This window comes from Callithrix jacchus, chromosome 10 (genome assembly GCF_049354715.1).
Source record: "Callithrix jacchus isolate 240 chromosome 10, calJac240_pri, whole genome shotgun sequence".
Classification (NCBI taxonomy): domain Eukaryota; kingdom Metazoa; phylum Chordata; class Mammalia; order Primates; family Cebidae; genus Callithrix; species Callithrix jacchus.
Window position 1 is genome coordinate 7,928,841 of NC_133511.1, and position 21,399 is coordinate 7,950,239.

A 21,399-nucleotide genomic window follows, 5' to 3' on the forward strand; every position below is an offset into this window, starting at 1 on the left:
AATTATGTGCCTTGGGGTTGCTCTTCTTGAAGAATATCTTTGTGGGGTTCTCTATATTTCCTGGACTTGAATATTGGCCTGCCTTGCTAGGTTGGGGAAGTTTTCCTGGATGATATTCTGTAGAGTATTTTCCAGCTTGGATTCATTCTCTCTGTCACATTCAGGTACACCTATCAAATGTAGATTAGGTCTTTTCACATAGTCCCATATTTCTTGGAGACTTTGTTCATTCCTTTATACCCTTTTTTTCTCTAATCTTGCCTTCTCGTTTTATTTCATTGAGTTGATCTTCGACCTCTGATATCCTTTCTTCTGCTTGGTAAATTTGGCTGTTGAAACTTGTGCATGCTTCGCGAAGTTCTCGTGTTGTATTTTTCAGCTCCATCAATTCACTTATATTCATAAGTTTTCTATTGTTAGCATTTCATCAAATCTTTTTTCAAGTTTCTTTGCATTGGGCTAGAACATGTTCTTTTAGCTCACAGAAATTTCTTATTACCCACCTTCTGAAGCCTGATTCTGTCAATTCATCACACTCGTTCTCCATCCAGCCTTGTTCCTTTGCTGGTGAGGAGTTGTGATCCCTTGTAGGAGGAGAGGTGTTCTGGTTTCGGGTGCTTTCATTCTTTTTGCACTGGTTTCTTCCCATCTTTGTGGCTTTATCCACCTGTCGTCTTTGTAGTTGTTTACTTTCAGATTGGGTCTCTGAGTGGACGTCCAGTTTGTTGATGATGAAGGTATTTCCTTCTGTTCCTTAGTTTTCCTTCTAACAGTCTGGCCCCTCTGCTGTAGGACTGCTGAGGTCCACTCCAGGCCCTGCTTGCCTGGGGATCACCTGCAGCAGCTGTAGAACAGTAAGGGTTGCTGCCAGTTTCTTCTGCTTTCTTTGTCCCAGAAGGATACCCGCCAAATGTCAGTCTGAGCTCTCCTTTATGAAGTGACTCTTTGGATATACCGGGGTTAGGGAGCTGCTTGAGAAGACAGTGTGTCCTTTATAGGAGCTCAAGTGCTGAGCTGTGATCTCCGTTATTCATTTAGAGCTGATGGGCAGGTACGTTTAAGTCTGCTGCAGCAGAACTCATAAACCCCCTCTCTTTTTTTCCCCCAGGTGCTCTGTCCCGGGTAGTCAGGGCTTTATTTATGAGTTTCCATTGTGCTGCTGTCTTTTTATCAGGGCTGCCCTGACCAGCAAGGAGGCAGCCTAGTCACTGTCTGCTTGTAGAGGCTTTGCTCAGCTACTGTGGGCTCCGCCCAGCTGCCGTGAAACAGGACTTCCCTGCAGTCCTGTTTATATGGGTGTAGTTAGAATTGCCTCGGCAAAGCTGGCCCACCTCTGTAATGGTGGACTCTCTCTGTAGTGGTGGGCTGCCTCAGCAATGGCGGACTACCTCCGTAGGGGTGGAGTGCCTCAGTAATGGCAGACGCCCATCCCCCACAGAGCTGGACCTTCCCGGGTTCAGCTGTGCTTGCTGTGAAACTCTCAACCCAGAGCGTTTCCAATTGCTGTTTTTTTGTGGGGGGGGGGGCGCGGGGGACCAGCTGAGCCTGATCACCTGGCTCCCTGCCTCAGAGCCTTTTTTTTTTAGTTGAATGTTTGACTCTCTCCCAGGTGTTCCAGATACCTATTGAAAAGGCACCAGGATCTGTGTAATTTCCTGTGCAGCGACCCACTGCACTGGCTGAAACAGCGGTGCTGAGATTTGGGGTGTTTTTTTTATCCGGGAATCTCCTGGCCTGGCTCCCTGTTTCAGTCCCCTTTTTAATCAGATGCATGGGCAACTCTGCCTTCCTAGAGCTCCAATCACCAGCTAAAATGGTGCCCGGACCCGTGTATTTTGTACAGAGAACCGCCGCCCCGGGGCGGTGGCAAAGCAGCCGCACTGGTGACCCGTGGGGCTCCTCCACCTGGGAATCTCCTGGTCTGTGGGCAATAAAAATCCGTCTGGAAATGCGGCATACACTCACCCTCTGCACTTTCGCTGGGAGCTGCAATCCTGAGCTGCTCCTAATCGGCCATCTTTGGAACTTTTTATTCAAAGCTGGATCACACATAATATGCTAGCATCCCCTATGATAAGTAGGTGATATAAGCGGCAGTCCTCATTATGTGATATGTTGAGTGAGGAGCACTTGTTTTTATGCAGCTAATACCAGGGAGTACACCTGCTGAGCAGATGCACTTGGGCCTTGCCTACCTAGGCATACACATAAGTGTTGGCCTGGATCAGTAGTATACAGTATCACTTGAGTGAAGCTTAGGAGACTGAAAACTAACAAAACTTCCTTATCTAATGACATACCTTTAAGAAAGTAGAAATACAGACAGAGGTAGTATATTGCTTTTATTTCAAAGTCTGGACCAACAAGTTAATCTGATAGAAACATGTAACATATCAGTGATCTCTATTGTATTAACGTGAATCTGACACCAAATGTTTGGAAAACTGCCTGAAGCATTTCAGTGATCATTGCACAGCACCGTGGAATCGTTCTCCTGTGAATCTGGGATGGTTTGTGTAGCTACTACTATGAGAACACATGGACACAGGGAGGGGAGCATCACACACTGGGATCTGTCGGGTGGGGGGAAAGGGGGAAGGGCAGTGAGGGGTGGGGAGTTGGGGAGAGAGAGCATGGGGAGAAATGCCCCAGATATGGGTGATGGGAATTAAACGTCAACAATCTTGCATGTTCTTCACATGTACCCCAAACCCTAAAATGCAATTTAAAAAATGCTACTCCTGTATTTCTTGCCAAATTCTATCTGAGAAATATGTACAGGTAATTTTAACATTTTCCCCCCAGAAGATTATAATGCTGCTTGCGTATAGAACCATGTTTTATAGATTTCAAATTCCTCATAATGCCTTCTATAAGGCAAGTGATTTCAACAAGTTTGTCAAGCAAGTGAAGCATTAAATCGTTGTCTGTGTGTTACTCATCTCTCCCTAAAAAGACTGTCAGGGCCTCTTTGGAACAGGGGCTGCATTGAGTATTTGTAATGATCACATTTTAAAATTGAATCAGGACTTAGTTTATTTCATTCAGCAAAGTTGTTAACATAAAGTTTCCACATAAAAGTGACTTATTCCATAATATTAACATCGAAAAAGTGTTTACCTTAGAATTAAATTGTGTTCTTCCACTGCCTAGGGAAACATTCTCTCTGTACGGTGCCATTTGCCATATCTGTTCTCATCCAAATACTGTAAAAATCAATTTGGGCCTGGGCATGGTGGCTCACACCCGTAATCCCAGCACTTTGGGAGGCCGAGGCTGGCAGATCACCTGAGGTCAGGAGTTTGAGACTAGCCTGGCCAACACGGTGAAACCCCGTCTCTACTAGAAATAAAATTAGCCAGGCACGGTCGTGGGCGCCTGTAAATCCCAGCTACTCAGGAGCAGAAACAGGAGAATCGCTTGAACCCAGGAGGCAGAGGTTGCAGTTAGCCGAGATCATGACAGTGCACTTCAGTGTGGGTGACAGTGAGACTCCGTCTCAAAAAAAAAAGTCGATTTGGGGGGTTCCTTGTTGCCGTGACTCTGTTTATAACTCCTGCTTGACAAATCTTTCCTTTGTCTGTGTTATAAATGGAAAGTTTTAGTTATTTGTGTTGAGTCAGGACAAAGCATGTTGATCTGTGAAAAGCTAAATTCTTGGGTCAATTTAAAGTTCAGGTATTTGTAACCTTGTTTGTTGCTCTGTTTACGAGATGATGGCCTGTTATAACTTTGCATAATTAGTTGATAAGGTTCTAAATCTAAATTGTCACTTTTGACTGTCTGCTGAGCTTTCTGACCTCAGAGGATAAAAACTTAATTCTTCCTGGAATGTGGAGGCTGTTGTGAGCCGTGATTGCACCACTGCATTCCAGCCTGGGTGACATAGCAAGACCCTGTCTCAAAACAAAATAAAAAAAAAGTGTTCTTTGTCCTGTAAATAGTCTAATTTCACATCACTTCTGTCTCTGAATTGTGTCCTGTGTTGTCAGAATTTACTGTGTGTTGTTTTGTTTTGTTTTTTTAAACGGAGTTTTGCTCTTTTCTTCCAGGCTATAGTATTATGAACATGTGTGTGCAAGTGTCTTTTTTGTATAATGATTTTTTTTTTTTCATTTTTGAGATGGAGCCTTGCTCTGTCACCCAGGCTGGAATGCAGTGGCGTGATCTTGGCTCACTGCAACCTCCGCCCCCTCAGTTCAAGAGATTCTCCTGCCTCAGCCTCCCAAGTAGCTGGGATTACAGACACTCACCACTACCTCTGGCTAATTTTTGTATTTTTAGTAAAGATGAGGTTTTGCCAAGTTGGTCAGGCTGATCTCCAACTCCTGACCTCAAGTGATCCACCCACCTCCACCTTCCAAAGTGCTGGGATTACAGGCATGAGTCACGGTGCCTGATCTGTTGTTGACATTTGTTCCTAAGAAGTGTGGAAAGAACCGAAAAGTAGTAGGGGCAAGATGATTACTCTTTCCTTTAAGAAATAATTTATCTGCTCTTACAGATCATATTTATATGAGATGTGTTTGCCTCATATAAAAGACAATTTTTCAAAGTGCATGGGGAGAAACAGCAAGTTTTACTTGAAAACAATCTTAAAGAAATGAGAATATCTGGCCAGGCGCAGTGGCTCACGCCTGTAATACCAGCACTTTAGGAGACGAAGGCAGATGGATTACCTGAGGTTGGAAGTTCGAGACCAGCCTGGCCAACCTGCTGAAACCTGTCTCTACTAAAATATAAAAATTAGCTGCGCATAGTGGTGGGCGCCTGTAATCCCAGCTACTTGAGAGGCTGAGGCAGGAGAATCACTTGAACCTGAGAGGCAGAGGCTGCAGTGAGCCGAGATCGTGCCATTCATTGCACCCCAGCCTCGGTGACAGAGCAAGACTCCGTCTCAAAAAAAAAAAAAAAAGGAAATGAGAATATCTGGTTAGATTTTAAGAAAGACTTGAATTTTTTTTTTTCTTCAGACAGAGTCGTGCTCAGTTTCCCAGGCTGGAGTACAGTGGTGCAATCTTGGCTCACTGCAACCTCTGCCTGCTGGGTTCAAGCGATTCTCCTGCCACAGCCTCCCAAGTAGCTGGGATTACAGGCATGTGCCACAACACTGGGCTAATTTTTGTATTTTTAGTAGAGACTGGGTCTCACAATGTTGGCCAGGTTAGTCTTGAACTCCTGATCTCACGTGATCTGCCCGCCTCAGCCTCCCGAAGTGCTAGGATTACAGGCGTGAGCCACCGCACTTGGCCAAGACTTAGACATTTTAAGATGTATGTTTTAACTTCTAAGTTTACCATTTCTGGCCAGGCGCCGTGGCTCATGCCTGTAATCCCAGCACTTGGGGAAGGCCAAGGCAGGAGGATCACCTGAGGTTGGGAGTTCGACACCAGCCTGACCAACATGGAGAAACCCTGTCTCTACGAAAAATACAAAATTAGCCAGGCATGGTGGTGCATGCCTGTAATCCCAGCTGCTCGGGAGGCCGAGGCAGGAGAATTGCTTGAACCTAGAACCTGAGATTGAGCCACTGCACTCCAGCCTGGGCAACAAGAGCAAACTCTTGTCTCAAAAAAACAAACAAACAAACACACCATACATTTCCAATGAATAGTTAATCAGAAAAGTTTATTATGAAGCAGTTTGTTTTTCTAATTTTTAAAAGTGATATATTCTGACTGCAAAAACTTGGAAATGAAAGCATAAAGGTACAGGAGGAAATCACTATAAAACCTTATCACTGAGAAATATAAAATGATATAGATTAACATTTTTACATTATAAATATTTATATTACAGGAAATAAGATATGTGGAACGAAGTTATGTATCACAACCCACTTTGAAGGTAAGTAATTTAAATCGTGCTTTAAAATTTCCAGAATTTAAAGGAAATGTCAGTAAAAATGTGTATACTGATGATCTGGGTGTATGTGACGGTCAGAGCAGGATTACACAATGGTTAGGAAGAGCTAACTATTGAAATATGAAGTTACCCTAGATTAGTATAATGTAAAAGCATTTCCGTTCGTCTCTGCTCATGTTTGCTGCTTCTCCATTGTCTGCTGCAAACAAGCTTTCCTCTAGAACTGGACAGTGTCCTTTCTTGACTCACAGGGTCCCACTGCATTGTGTGTGTGTTATAAGCAGACACTGTCCAGAAGATCCTAGAAGAGAGGGAGTGCAACAGCTGGGAACTGGACAAGGAGGGCCATGACAGCATCTCCTAGGACCTTCTGAGGAGTCCTCTTTTGTTTTGTAAGGTTCACTAAAGTGACTTAGTTAAGATCTTCTGTCACAACCTAGGCAACAATTCTGTTATTAATCTATACATAGGAGGCTGTGGAAGACAAGTGTGAGGAGAGAACCGTCACAGTGCTGTTTTATAGCATTCAAGAGGGCTTTTATAGTCTTGCTTAATGTTCATGTTACTGTCTTATTGTTTAAGAAATTATGGCTCTGGGTGGCTCATGCCTGTAATCTCAGCACTTTGGAAGGCCGAGGTGGGTAGATCACCTGACATTAGGAGTCCGAGAACAGGCTGGCCAACATGGCGAATCCCTGCCTCTATTAAAAATACAAAAATTAGCTGGGCATAGTGGCAGGTGCCTGTAATCCCAGCTACTCAGGAGGCTGAGGCAGGAGAATGCCTTGAACCTGGGAGGCAGAGGTTGCGGTGAGCCACGATCATGCCACTGCACTCCAGCCTGGGTGACAGAGCGGGATTCCATCTCAAAAAAAACAGTAATTATGGCTCTGGCTCTGTCCTAGTTAAGTGGTATAGCCCCATGTAAGATACAGGTCTTGATTCCTAGCCCAGAGTTCCTTTTAGTAAGGGACCCTCTTGGTTAGAGTTGTTTATTATGCAGTTAACAGGAGTCACGTGGCAGAGCGTGGTGGCTCATACGTGTACTCCCAGCACTTTGGTAGGCCAAGACAGGAGGATTGCTTGAGCCCGGGAGTTCGAGGCTGCAGTGAGCTATGATTATGCCACTGCCTTCCAGCCTGGGCGACTGAGCAAGACCCTGTCTCAAACCAAAAATACGAAAATAAACAAACCAAGTTAGAGTGACCATTTTTCTTAAGTTACGACTGCGGAACAGAAAGGAAACTTAAGCTTTTGACCTCAAACCTCCTGTGGAGAACTGGGAAGGATCTACATCTGTTTTTTAAGTTGGTTTCTCTAGGGTCTTTCTTACAGAAAATAGTTGAACCAGCTGTAAAGATAATCAATAGAATTGGTATTCAGTAAGCGCTACCCAATGAATTGATTATCTTTACAGCTGTTCAACTATTGAGATTATTTTAATTTTTGATGACTACTCATTCATAAGTGTTTTTGGGTATTAATGATGTAGGTTTATTTAATGAAATACGATTCGGGTAACATGCCTATAATTTTTACTGTCTTATGTCTTGCCAGGAAGTGGTCATAGTAAGTGCTGCAAGAACCCCCATCGGATCCTTCCTAGGCAGCCTTTCTTTGCTGCCTGCCACTAAACTCGGGTCCATTGCAATTCAGGGAGCCATTGAAAAGGCAGGTCAGTAGTTGCTTTGCTTTTTAAGGAAGCAAAAGTATTCGATGGAAAACATACTTATTTTACATCAGCTATGGATGTAACACTTAGAAATGATTTAATTCGGCCAGATGCAGTGGCTCATGCCTATAATCCCAGCACTTTGGGAGGCCGAGGCAGGCAGATCATGAGGTCAGGAGTTCGAGACCAGCCTGGCCAACGTGATGAAACCCCATCTGTACTAAAAATACAAAAATTAGCAAGGCGTAGTGGCAGGCATCCTGTAATCCAGCTACTTGGAAGGCTGAGGCAGGAGAATAGCTTGAACCTGGGAGGGAGAGGTTGCAGTTGAGATGACGCCACTGCACTCCAGCCTGGGTGATAGAGCAAGACTCCATCTCAAAAGAAATAAAAAAGAAATGACTTAATGCCTACATTTCTGCATTCCCTTGTAAAGAAGGCTTTGTCCTATACAGTTGAGATTGGAACTCAAAACTGGTAAGAAAAAGAAACCATTCCTATTGTGTAATGTCACATATCTTATTAGGTAATCACTAATTATTAAATTGAATAAAATGCCTTTTTGGCTTCTTTTTTTTTAATAAAGGAATTCCAAAAGAAGAAGTGAAAGAAGCGTACATGGGTCATGTTCTACAAGGAGGCACAGGACAAGCCCCTACGAGGCAGGCAGCACTGGGAGCAGGTAATAGGAAGACGTTTTTGCTTTTATACTTAAAATGCGTAAAATGGGCTGGGCGCAGTGGTTCACGCCTGTAATTGCAGCACTTTGGGAGGCTGAGGCAGGTGGATCACGAGGTCAAGAGCTCGAGACCATTCTGGTCAATGCGGTGAAACCCTGCTGCTACTAAAAATACAAAAATTAGCTGTGTGTGGTAGCACACACCTGTAATCCCAGCTACTTGGGAGGCTGAGGAAAGAGAGCACTTGAACCCGGGAGGTGGAGGTTGCGGTGAGCCGAGATTGCGCCATTGCACTCCAGCCTGGGTGACGGAGCGAGACTCCATCTCAAAAAAAAAATAAAGTGTAAAATGGCAGAATGAAGGTTATTTAAGCTGAAACGAAATACTAAATGCATTATATAATTTGTAGTCATTGGGAGAAGAAATGTTGCAGATGATAGTAACATGCTCTATTAAAGTTCTGCAGTTGTGTTTGAGTTTCTTTTTTCCAAAAGTGACTTATGTTGGTTTCAGGCTTACCTATTTCTACTCCATGCACCACCATAAACAAAGTTTGTGCTTCAGGAATGAAAGCCATCATGATGGCCTCTCAAAATCTCATGTGTGGACATCAGGTAAGAAACACCTTTTCCATTTATTAAGCAGAATACTACCCAGGGCTAAAAGACAGAAAAATTTAGGCATATTCGTGGTTTAGAAATGAAATTCTTTTTTTTTTTTTTTTGAGACGGAGTTTCGCTCTTGTTACCCAGGCTGGAGTGCAATGGCACGATCTCGGCTCACCGCAACCTCCGCCTCCTGGGTTCAGGCAATTCTCCTGCCTCAGCCTCCCGAGTAGCTGGGATTACAGGCACGCGCCACCATGCCCAGTTAATTTTTGTATTTTTAGTAGAGAGGGGGTTTCACCTTGCTGACCAGGATGATCTCGATCTTTTGACCTCGTGATCCACCCGCCTCGGCCTCCCAAAGTAGAAATGAAATTCTTTATCACAAGTTACTATGTTTTCTCTTATGTTCAAGAGTGTCTGGATTTGCTAAGTCCATTTGAAAAACAATCAAAATGATAGCCTAGGTTGGGTATCATGCCTGTAATTCGGCACTTTAGAAGGTCGAGGCAGGAGGATCCCAGGAGTTTGAGACCAGCCTAGGCAACACAGCAAGTGGGACCCTGGTTTAAAAAAAAAAAAATAGCCAAAATGATTTGTGTTAAAAAGTAGTTTTTAGGCCCAGGCGCAGTGGCTCAGTCCTATAATCCCAGCATTTTGGTAGGCTGAGGCCAGGGCAGATTACTTGAGGCCAGGAATTCAAGACCAGCTTGGCCAACATGGCAAAACCGTATCTCTACTAAAAATGCAAAAATTAGCTGGGTGTGGTGGCAGGCGCTTGTAATGCCAGCTACCCTGGAAGCTGAGGCACAAGAATCACTTGTATCTGGGAGGCAGAGGTTGCAGTGAGCTGAGATTGTGCCACTGCACTCCAGTCTGGGAGACAGAGCAAGACTCTGTCCCAAAAAAAAAAAAAAGTAGTTTTTAGCCAAGGCATTGGGGTCTTTGTCTGAGGATGGGTGACTAAGAATTCATAAATACTGTATTTGACAGAGTGTGAAGGGTTTTCATTATAAAGGAGAACAAGGTGCTTAACCCTGGGAATCAAATCATTGACTGAGCCCAGGCTTGATGACTAATTTGTACTTCGTACAATGCCTGAATTCAGTTCAGTTCTACAGGCTTTCTCATTGGCCTTAAGCAAGAGACAGGCTGCTGAGCACATATCAGGAGGTGAGACCTGGGCACGCAGAAGAACCAGGATTCTCTCAGATCTGAGATGAAGATCATCTTCAGTGTGTCTGAGACAGCCACAGAGTTAGAGGGCTGGGCATCTCCTGTGTGCCAGTCACTGGCAATAGAGTGGTGAACAGAACACTGAAAAACACCTCTGCATGTGCAGGTCTCTGTTGGACAAATTCCTAAAAGAAATGTTGAGTCAGAGGATTTGATCATTTTGATAGTAGCAAATGCTTTCCATAAAAGCTGTACCAGTTACACTTTGCAAAAGCTGTGTGACGTGTTTACCTGCAGCTGCACCAGCACTGGGTGGTACCAAACCCTTGTCAAACCAGTGGGTGAAAAATGGTCATGAGATTGTTTAGACTTTCAGAACTGCTTGAAAAGTTTTGTCTTAATTGATTTATTGTGGTTCTCTAGCAAATACTATCTGTACTACATTGAAATACTTTCATTTAATCACTTGATTCATTTGTGCATAAATACAGTGACTTACCGGCATGCTTGGAAGTGCTTTCTTTTGAATACTGATGATCTTGGAAAATGGTCAGTTTTACTTTATAATGAAGAATAATTGATACCTTATTTTCTGTCAATTTTTATTGCCATCACTGCTAGTAAAAAATACAAGTGAATAAAACTTAGATGAGAACTGGTTAAGAATTTCTGTATTTTGGGATGGGCAAAATATTTAGGTTTCTTTGGTACAGAGCTTGCTTGTCTATGCCTGATCAAAGACTGTAAGAGGATATCATTGGCTTTATATTTATATTAAACTATGTTTTTAGCCCTTATAATACAGGTGAATTTTTTTTGCTGACTTGTAAAGTAGTAGCAGGTCGATTAATATTTATTAAACATCTATATGCCAGTTGCCAAGGATATAAAACTATGACAAGGTGTCTGACCTCAAAGGGGCAGAGTCTAGGGGGAAGACTTGACATATAAACATACGATATTAATAAAAGCACTGCATAGTAATTGGGGAACATGAAAGAAGAGAAACTGTTTCAAGAAAAGACAGAAGTAAGTGGTCAAGGCAGACATGAAGTAGAGTTCTGATGACTTGTAAAGGAAATGTAGGTGTTTTACATGTTGGTGGATAGGTCAGAAAGTACAGAGGTGTGTGTGTGAAGGTGCACAGTGCCTCTGGAGAGCTTTAACTAGTTCTGTGTGACCTGAGGTGCAGGTCAGGCCATGAGACTGGAGAAAGGGAGAGAAGGCATACTGTAAAGGCTTTATATACCGTGCTGAGTCACCAAGGCGGGAAACGAGCAGACTTCCATTCTAGCCAAAACGAGTCAGATGAGTGTAGATGATTCTTGGGTGGAAAGGCTGCGTGCCAGAAGATCAAGTGGACATTTTTTTTCAGCTGTCCAGGAAGAGATGATGAGGATCTCAGTCAAGGATGTGGCATTATTTCCATGAACTGAGATTATTTCTAATCTTCTAGAACACATTACCTTTTGAGTAGCAGGAATGAAATGAAGGGTTGGAAGGTAAGAATTTCAGGTCAGGCACCGTGGCTCATACCTATAATCCCAGCATTTTGTGAGGCCGAGGCAGGAGGATAGCTTGAGTCTGGGAGTTCGAGACCAGCCTGGGTGACATAGTGAAACCGTCTCTACTAAAAGTACTATACAAAAATTAGCTGGGTGTGGTGGTGCATGCCTGTAGACCCAGCTACTCAGGAGGCTGGGATGGGAGGATCACTTGAGCCCAAAAGGTGGAGGCTGCAGTAAGCTAAGATTGGGCCACTGCACTCCAGCCTGGGCAGCAGTAGGACCCTGTCTAAAAAAAAAAAGTAAGTATTTTAGAAGATGGTTTTACATGGAAGATTTCTGGTATTCTTATTTAATATCTGGTAATGTGCTTCTCTCTCTCTCTCTTTTTTTTTTTTTTAAAGACAGAGTCTTGCTCTCTCACCCAGGCTGGAGTGCAGTGGCATGATCACAGCTAACAGCAACCTTTGCCTCTCAGGTTCAAGCAATCCTCCTGCCTTGGCGTCCCGAGTAGCTGGGATTACAGGCGCCTCCCACCACGCCCAGCTAATTTTTGTATTTTTAGTAGGGGGGGTTTCAACATGTTGGCCAGGCTGATCCCGAATTCCTGACCTCAAATGATCCACCCCCCTCAGCCTCCTAAAATGCTGGGATTACAGGTGTGAGCCACCGCAGCCAGCCAACTTATCATTACACATTTTATACCATTTCTTTTCATCAGGGTGAAGTTGTAACGAGGGTACTTCCTATATTCACTGTGTAACAAATGTTTGATAAGTGCACGTAGAATACTTGTTTGGAGGTAGCTGTACAAATGGTGTCATGGGTTTGCAACTATCTTAGTTAACATTAGGTCTTTCTGGTGTTGCTATGCAGGATGTGATGGTGGCAGGTGGGATGGAGAGCATGTCCAATGTTCCGTATGTGATGAACAGAGGAGCGACACCCTATGGTGGGGTAAAGCTTGAAGATTTGATCGTAAAAGATGGGCTAACTGACGTCTACAATAAAATTCATATGGTAAATGGGACTTTTAGTGGAAAATGCTATCTAATGTCCAGTACTGTTTGATTTTTCTTACTGTATATACTTTACGCACTGAACTGAAAGATGGGCTCTGTAACTGTTGATTTCAGCCATGTGCTTTAGGAAAACATTTTTGTATGCCTATTGTATTGGCATGGCTCAGTCATTAAAGTAATTGTCCCACATTTAAATAGAGTATTTTCTGATGCTCAGCTAGCAACTCCTGGGTTAATTCAAGTATTTGAAGGTAAGACATGAGTGGGCTGGGCATGGTGGTTCATGCCTGTAATCCCGGCACTCCGGGAGGCTGAGGTGGGTGGATCACCTGGTCAGGAATTGGAGACCAGTTTCGCCAACACGATGAAACCCTGTCTCTACTAAAAATACAAGAAATTAGCAAGGCATGGTGGTGTGCGCCTGTAATCCCAGCTACTGGGGAGGCTGAGGCAGGAGAATCACTTGAACCTGGTAAGCGGAGGTTGCAATGAGCCAAGATTGCACCACAGCATTCCAGCCTGGATGAAAAGAGCAAACCTTTGTCTCAAAAAAGACATGAGTGAAAAGTTACCTAGAAAGAAATGTATTTTAAGAAACTAAATTGAACTACTAACCACTATTTTATAAGTTATGCAAAGTTAATAGATATTTCCTAAATTATTATACACAGTTAACTAGCTTTAAACTATTTGAACTTTTTATCAGGGCAACTGTGCTGAGAATACAGCGAAGAAGCTGAATATTGCACGAGATGAACAGGACACTTACGCTATTAACTCTTACACCAGAAGCAAAGCAGCGTGGGAAGCTGGGAAATTTGCAGATGAAGTTACTCCTGTCACAGTTACAGTAAAAGGTAGAGAATGTTCCAAACAAGATGAGTAGATTTTTCATGTTGCTGAATGTTTCATGCTTGTTTAAAATTAGGACATCTTACCTTTGTTGATTTCAACGAGGACACTGCTTATGGTTAATAAAGTGAGGAGTTGCCAGTCCAGAGAGAACATGTCACCCAACTGATGTCACATTTCGGTCCATTTACAAGATCTCTGAGAATATTATTTGACATTTGAGAACTATATTTATTAGAACTCGTTTTCCTGTCAGTGACAGGCAACACGGTATTTTAAGTTGATAGCGGTTTACTACAAGGTCACTGGGAGTGCCTCCGAGAATTAAGGATGGACAGTAGCAACCATTCAGCTCTGGGAACTTCAGGGGTTGGAAATGGATGTTCAGTACTCCTAGGACCTGCTCTCTTGGCTTCTCATACCTGCAGGGTTTTATTCTCTCAGGCTTTCTTAGGTTGGTGCCTCTACCTGTAGGGTCACGTATACCGGGTTCTCAAGGAGGAGAGAGACTTTCTCACCAGTTCCAGCAGAATAAATCCATAGTATAGACTCATTAACTTGCTTTAGGTTACAATTCTATTCCAGGAGTGGTTACTGTGCTCTCGATGCTGGAATATTAGAGCTTAGCCAGTATAGGCTAGACAGCTACCTCTGGGGTCAGGAGAGTAGGGTCTGCGATCATAGAAGGGAGTTGAGGGAGAAGAGAATGGGATGTGGGGGTGTATAAGATTTAACTTTTGTGGCCGGGTGCAGTGGCTCACACCTGTAATCCCAACACTTTGGGAGGCCGAGGTGGGAGGATCACTTGAGCCCAGGAGTTTGAGATCAGCTTGCGTGACAAAGTGAGACTCGGCCTCCACAAGAAAAATAAAAAATTATTGGCTGTGAAGGTTCACACCTGTAGTCCCAGCTACGTGGGAGGCTGAGGTGGGAGGATCACTTGGACCTGGAGCGTTGAGGTAAACTGTGATGAAGCCACAGAACTGCAGCCTAAGCAACAGAGGGACACCCTGTCTCAAAAACAAACGTGTTAAGCTACTTACTAAGTTTTTCTTTAAGACAGTAACAGAATAGAGATTATAGACAGTAGACTCTAGTGTTTACTTGGGATGATTTAAGGGAGGCAGGGATACAAAGGGAGGCACAGAATACTGGGCACCAAGTACAACAGTTGTTTGCTGAATGAGTACTTGTTGTTTTGAGTGGTTTTTCTTAAACTATTTTTATTTTAGGTAAACCAGACGTAGTGGTGAAAGAAGACGAAGAATACAAACGTGTTGATTTTAGCAAAGTTCCAAAGCTGAAGACAGTTTTCCAGAAAGAAAATGGTTAGTGTTAAGAAATGAAGCATAAGTAAAAAATTGAGCCAGCATGCCATATCTAATTCTTAGAATTGCCTAAGGATTTTTAAAAAGTAATTGTAGAAAACATCTAGATGTTATTTAGCATCTTCAATATAGCAGACTTAGGCAAAATTAATTGAAAGTATAAAATTGACAGTTTATACCTTCAATATATAAATCCCAGGGAAGAGATGGAAAACATGACTATAGACTTCAGTTTTTCATATGTTGCAGTCTATGGTAGGGTCTTCGTTGGCACTGAAAAAATTATATATGTATATGTATTTGAGATGGAGTTTCACTCTTGTTACCCAGACTGGAGTGCAATGGCATGATCTCGGTTCACCACAACCTCTGCCTCCTGGGTTCAAGCAATTCTCTTGCCTCAGCCTCCTGAGTAGCTGGGATTACAGGCACACGCCACTATGCCCAGCTAATTTTTGTATTTTTAGTAGAGACGGGGTTTCACCATGTTGACCAGGATAGTCTCAATCTCTTGACCTCGTGATCCACCCGCCTCGGCCTCCCAAAGTGCTGGGATTATAGGCGTGAGCCACCACGCCCGGCCTGAAAAAATATATTTATTGATATGATTTGTATACCATAAATTCTCCTGTTTTAGTGGTTCGGTAGTTTTTAGTATTCATTGATATTTAACTCCAGGTGTTCTAGATGAGAAGAAATATCTGATTTGAAAAATGCAGTGAGTATCTGCTATATATGGAATGAGGAAAGTTAGACCCTGGAGACAAAATCAGTAACTGGTCCCTATCTTTCAAGAGTTGCAGACCAGCATTTACCCACTACCATCATGTATGTTTCTGATCCTTGAGAAAATGGTTAGTAAACGGGCATGTTACATTGTGTTGCTATTAGCTGTGTACATGTTTCCTGAGGGCAGGAATTGTCTCCACCCATATTTGTAATTTCTTTAAACATTTAGCAGCCCAGCAGTAGGTATTTGTTAAATTGAACCAAATGTATTTATTGTGAAGGAATGTTTTGACTTCATGCTCATTTTGCTTTCAGGGACAGTAACGGCTGCCAATGCCAGTACACTGAATGATGGAGCAGCTGCTGTGGTCCTGATGACTGCAGATGCAGCCAAGAGGCTCAATGTGAAACCACTGGCAAGAATAGTAGGTAAGGCCTGGCGAGGCGGCTCACACCTGTAATCCTAGCACTTTGAGAGGCTGAGGCAGGAGGACTGCTTGAGCAGCAGAGTTCGAAACCAGCCTGGGCAATACAGAAACTTTGTATATACAAACAGTTAAAAAATTAGCTGAAAAAAAGCAGTTTCAAAATAAAGCAATAGCAGCAAAATATTAGAGTACTCTATGAACCTATTTTTGAAGAAATATTTCTTAATTACCTTGTGTATGTTTTACCATAGCAAGTAATGGTCTGGGGCTAGTTATGATACAAGGCTAAGATACTTGGAGAAGATAAGGGAGTTAAGAGAAAGTAACCCAGGAAAGGAAAGAAACAAATTAGGGAAAAAAATAATTTTTAAACAGGTGTTACATGGTCAAATACTTTTAAGAAATGTTACTTACGTTATTCCTCTATTCTGTTGAAAATGTAATGAATATACCAATTTAAAATTCTAGAGAAATCTTGAATAAACCCAAATAGGTGTCAAAAAAAAAAAAAAAAATTAGCTGAGCATGGTGGCATGTGCCTAGAGTCCCAGCTACTTGGGAGGGTGAGGCAGGACAATGCCTTGAGCCCAGGAGTTTGAGGTTGCAATGAGCTGAGATTGTGCCACTGCACTCCAGCCTGGGTGACAGACCCTGTCTTTAAAAAAGTTTCTATACATCTATAAGCTCTTCCTGAAACTGAGTTTCCTTGTTACATACAGACAACTCCAATATTAAGTATTACTATCTATAGGTTGTACTTTGTGGTAGAATTGATACATCAATTGAGATAGAAGTTCCTTCAATATTTTCATTATACTTTATATATTAAGTATATATAAAGCGTTAAGAGCTGGGCACAGTGGCTCATGCTTGTAATCCCAGCATTTTGGCAGGCTGAGGCAGAATTGCTTGAGGCCAGGAGTTTCAGACCAGCCTGGGCAACATGGTGAGACCCCATCTCTGAAAGAAAAATACTAGCCAGGTGTGGTGGCATGCCTGTAGTCCCAGCTATGTAGGAGGCTAAGGCTGATGATCGTTTGAGCCCAAGATGGGAAAGCTGCAGCACCTCTGCACTCCGGCCTAGGCAACGGAGCAAGACCTTGTCTATTTTTTTTTTTTTAAATTAAGCTTTAAAATTTTTTCCTCTCCTATATAAGTAGAAGAAAATAGTACATGCGTTTTCTTAGAGAGGCAGCTGTGTAAGGAAAAAGGAGCATGGGATTAATGTAGAAATATCAAATTTAGATGTGTGGCTTTTTAATTTTTACTAACTTGGTGGCATTGGGCAAATTCTCAATGTCCTTAAGCTGATTTTTAGCTACAAAACTCTGCCTTGCCTTCTTTCTAAGGACTTAAATGGATGCTATTTATAAGTTACTGTATAAAAAGCCTTATGACTTCATTTTTTTCTTAGCCTCAGCAGTACTGACTTTCTGCACTCGGTAGTTCTCTGTTGTAGGGCTCTTCTATGCATTGCAGATTCTAGCAGCATCCTTAGCCTCTACTCAGGAGCATCCCAACTATTCTGGCAACCAAAAATATCTCTAGGTGGTGCCAATCAGTGTTCCTAGAGACACATTTCCCCAACTCCCTCCCAATGAAAATCAGTGTCATGGATTACTGGACTACTTTATAAAGTGTAGAATCTTTGAAAAGGAAGAAATATATTTACATATATTAAAGGGGTTAGGAAATGTGCATTTAATGGGCTAAGCTTGGCTTTTGCATATTCTGTACAGCAAAAGAAGATTTTAACAACCCCCCCCCTTTTTTTAAACAGCATTTGCTGATGCAGCTGTGGAACCTATTGATTTTCCCATCGCTCCTGCATATGCTGTACCTATGGTGAGAACAAAGTGAGGGATGGTGCTCCATTATGCCAACTGCTGCTTTGCTTTATACCAAGGTTGCAGTTTTTAGATTTTAAACGTTGTTTATCTGCCAAAGCAGAGAGATAGCTTGGTTTCAAATCTTCCCATGTCTTCTCCTGAAAAGAGTTAAAGCAACAAAGATAACAAAACAAAAGAAAAAATAAGAACAGCCCACAAACTACATCTTCAGTAGAACAGGTAAAACCACATGTCTGAGTTACCTGTGAGTATGATCCTGACCTCACACACCGGGTGTGGTAACCACAAAGGGAGGGAGGTTGGGCGAAGAAAAGGGAATGCTGGCTGATGGTTCCAGATCTAGGATGGAAAGCAACTGGTCACTCCCCAGAAGGAGAGGCCTCCACTCTGAAAGGGAGCAGCTGGCAGCAGGTCTTCACAGCAAACAGTACAACTAGAGACAGAAAACCTACATATTCCACACTGTCAGTACGTGCTATCAAAGAATAACCAAGTCTCAGTGGGAAGTTGCTAAGCAGTCACAGGAAGAGAAAGGCTTAGGGGTATAGGGTTCTTAGAAGTCTTCAGGAAAGCGAACGCATCATGTGTAATAAACAGTTCTGGATTCTGAGGTAGAGTCATTCTGAGAGCTGTAGATGTGGCTATATATGGGTACCATATTTTTTGTTGTTGGAACAGAGGAAGCTATTTGAACTGTACAGGATACAAAGCTACCTCAGCCCACTAGTAGAAGAGAGGAAGGTGGGAAGAGTTCCATGTTCATTTTGTTATTGCTCACAACAACCAAATTTCTTCTGCAAAGAAAAAGGGCACTCACTAGCAATGTTTTAAGAGGTATAGGAATAATTGCCAGCACAAAAACACCTTCCTGCATAGCTGAGGAACTACGGAAACCAAATAGATCCTATAATTTAAGATTTTAAATAAATGACTTACAATGAAACTGCAACAAATGTAAATATCTGTGCCCCAGACAACCCTACAGTAACTTTTATTAGGGGATGAATTAATATTATGAATAGTAGAAACTAATAAACCTCTTTCATAATAGTCAAGAATATAGACCCGGCTGGGCGCAGAGGCTCTTGCCTGTAATCCCAGCACTCTGGGAGTCTGAGGCAGGCAGAGCGCTTGAGCCTGGGAGGTCAAGGCTGCAGTGAGCCCTGATTGTGCCATTCCACTTCAGCCAGGGTGACACAAAATCCTGTCTCCAAACAACAACAAAAATACAGAACTAAGCAACACAGAATCAGTAAAGCAGAGTTTAGGATTATGTAAAGCATTATGTACCCCTAAATAGAAAATGTACCTTTTCAAGTATCTGTGGAAAGAAAGTCAAATTTTCAGTGCCCTATCTTATGTCACAATAGACATAAAACCATGCAAACAAAATCCTTTGGTTCTAATGGAATAGGATAAGCAACTAAAAATCTGAAAATAGGCCGGGCATGGTGGCACATGTCTGTAATCCCAGCACTTTGGGAGGACAGGGCGGGCAGATCACCTATGGTCAGGAGTTCAAGACCAGCCCAGCCAACATGATGAAACTCTATCTCTACTAAAAATACAAAAACTAGCCAGGTAGGGTGGTGCGTGTCTGCAATCCCAGCTACTCAGGAGGCTGAGACAGGAGGAGAATTGCTTGAACCCAGGAGGCGGAGGTGTACTCCAACCTGGGAGACAGAGTGAGACTGTCTAAAAAAATCATAAATAAATCCGAAAACTGAGATCCTTCCATCTGAAACCAAGAACTTCCATATTTAAATAAGTCACATCAAATTGTAAAACTTCAAGGAAATGATGACAGTGATTGCTACTTATCTGAACATCATCTGTCTTTTAAAAAACCTTAGGTTCTTAAAGATGCGGGATTGAAGAAAGAAGATATTGCAATGTGGGAAGTAAATGAAGCTTTCAGTCTCGTTGTACTAGCAAACATTAAAATGCTGGAGATTGACCCCCAAAAAGTGAATATCAACGGAGGAGCTGTTTCTCTGGGGCATCCAATTGGGTAGGTGAAATAGCTGCCTTTGTGTTTCACGCTAAATTTAAAACTGCTGCATGATAATACCTATTCTTAAGTTTTCCTTCCTGCCCATCTTTCACAAGGCGAAAACCATTTCTGATAGATGGTATCCAGTACTGAACAGAGAGACGTGTCACATCTGTTGTTTGAAACCCAGTGTTTGATGCTGAAGAAGAAAAAGTGTCCATTTAGACTTTTTCCCCCTTTTCTTCCTCCTTTCTGTTTATTTCATTAGCTTTAGGGTACAGTGAGTTTTGGTTACATGGATGAATTTACAGTGGTGGAGGCTGATTTCAGTGCACCTGTCACCCAAGTCGTGTACATTGTACCCAATACATGTTCTGTATTTTAAAAGCTCTGTGACCCTTCCTGAAACAAGTCCGTCGAGTTTTTGAATAGTAGCACTTCAGCGAGAAGTAGTGGCTAGGAAGGTTTTCAAGAAGTTAAACTAGAATAGAAACATTTTTGGTTTGTCATAAATTCTGTACTTCATTAAAGAAAGAAATGCTTTCTTTCCATTTGATTTTCCTTTAGGTGTATACTATATCCAGCATTTCTCCCCATGCTACCCTCCCCTACCCAGCCCCAAGTGCCCCCGGTGTGTGATGCTCCTCTCCCTGAGTCCATGGGTTCTCCCCCAAATGCTTTCTTAATCTTAGGATGTCTGGAGCCAGGATTGTCATTCATTTGGCTCATGCCTTGAAGCAAGGGGAATACGGTCTTGCCAGTATTTGCAACGGAGGAGGAGGTGCTTCTGCCATGCTAATTCAGAAACTGTAGACAACCGTGGCTATCCGAGACAACTCTATGTGACCAGAAGGCCTGCCATCATCAGTGACTACTTTGAGTCCGCTTATATTCAGACAAACTGTTTCATTTCTTATTATTTTCTAAGTTAACTTTTAAAAATTAAAATGATGAAACCAAAACCTTTTGAAATTAAAATTTCTTCTGCTTTTTTGGTTAATCTTTAAATGTTTGACATATTTTTGCATTCTGAATCTATTTTTTTATAGAAATATAGTACAAATACCAGTGAGTAACAGTGACTAAGTTTCTAGAAGCTTCCATGTGTGAGAAATTTACATTTTTGAGGACTGTTAAAGGTCAAGTCAATGTTCTCTGTAGGTATTTACTTCTCTTTACAGGGGCTCTGAATTACTACAGCAGCTTAGAGCATGGGAAAGGAGGTAGAAACTGATAGACCGAATGGATTTATAAAGGGAGCAGCTCGACACCTCCACTATACCCCAGTGCCGGTTCTTACGCAGGGTGGACTGTAGCACAAGTATCTTGCATTTATCTGGGAAAATATTTAGAGCACTGCAGGCAGGGTCTATGTATACTACCCTCAACTGCAGCTCTAGAAAGGGAAAACTCCCCCTAGGAAGGGAGGGGCAATAAAGGTCATCGTGTACACGTTACCTGTGGGCCGATGTATTGTAGATCCTTTGAAAGAACAAAAAGACAATATTTGGGAAAAATCAATTGCTCGGGCTCTTAAGATTCAGAGGAAGAGTATTTTCAGAAACATCTGTAATCATCACCAACTTCTGAGGCTCATGATGTGTTAGCACAAAGCTTTATATGTTATTAACTCATCTAATCATCACAAAAACTTCTAAGAGTAGGTATAATATCCCTAATTATAAATAAGAAAA

At 42.4% G+C, this 21,399-nt stretch overlaps 1 protein-coding gene across 5 annotated transcripts in view; it reads left to right on the forward strand.

Annotated features, from left to right (window-relative positions):
• Positions 1–20,667, forward strand: part of ACAT1 (acetyl-CoA acetyltransferase 1) — a 35,945-nt gene extending 15,278 nt beyond the window's left edge. For 2 of the 5 annotated variants that reach the window (XM_054241535.2, XM_035264441.3), the window contains 11 exons: positions 5,800–5,847; positions 7,423–7,540; positions 8,124–8,219; positions 8,731–8,831; positions 12,380–12,523; positions 13,232–13,382; positions 14,610–14,705; positions 15,750–15,863; positions 17,643–17,707; positions 19,566–19,723; positions 20,398–20,667. In XM_054241535.2, coding sequence (XP_054097510.1) covers positions 8,156–8,219; positions 8,731–8,831; positions 12,380–12,523; positions 13,232–13,382; positions 14,610–14,705; positions 15,750–15,863; positions 17,643–17,707; positions 19,566–19,723; positions 20,398–20,518 — 1,014 coding nt within the window. In that variant the 5' untranslated portion in view covers positions 5,800–5,847; positions 7,423–7,540; positions 8,124–8,155 and the 3' untranslated portion in view covers positions 20,519–20,667. Of the gene's footprint in view, positions 1–5,799; positions 5,848–7,422; positions 7,541–8,123; positions 8,220–8,730; positions 8,832–12,379; positions 12,524–13,231; positions 13,383–14,609; positions 14,706–15,749; positions 15,864–17,642; positions 17,708–19,565; positions 19,724–19,821 lie in introns of all 5 variants that reach the window. The other 3 variants (XM_078339383.1, XM_054241536.2, XM_035264442.3) reach the window with 2 other exon arrangements.
• Positions 20,668–21,399: the final 732 nt, after the last annotated feature.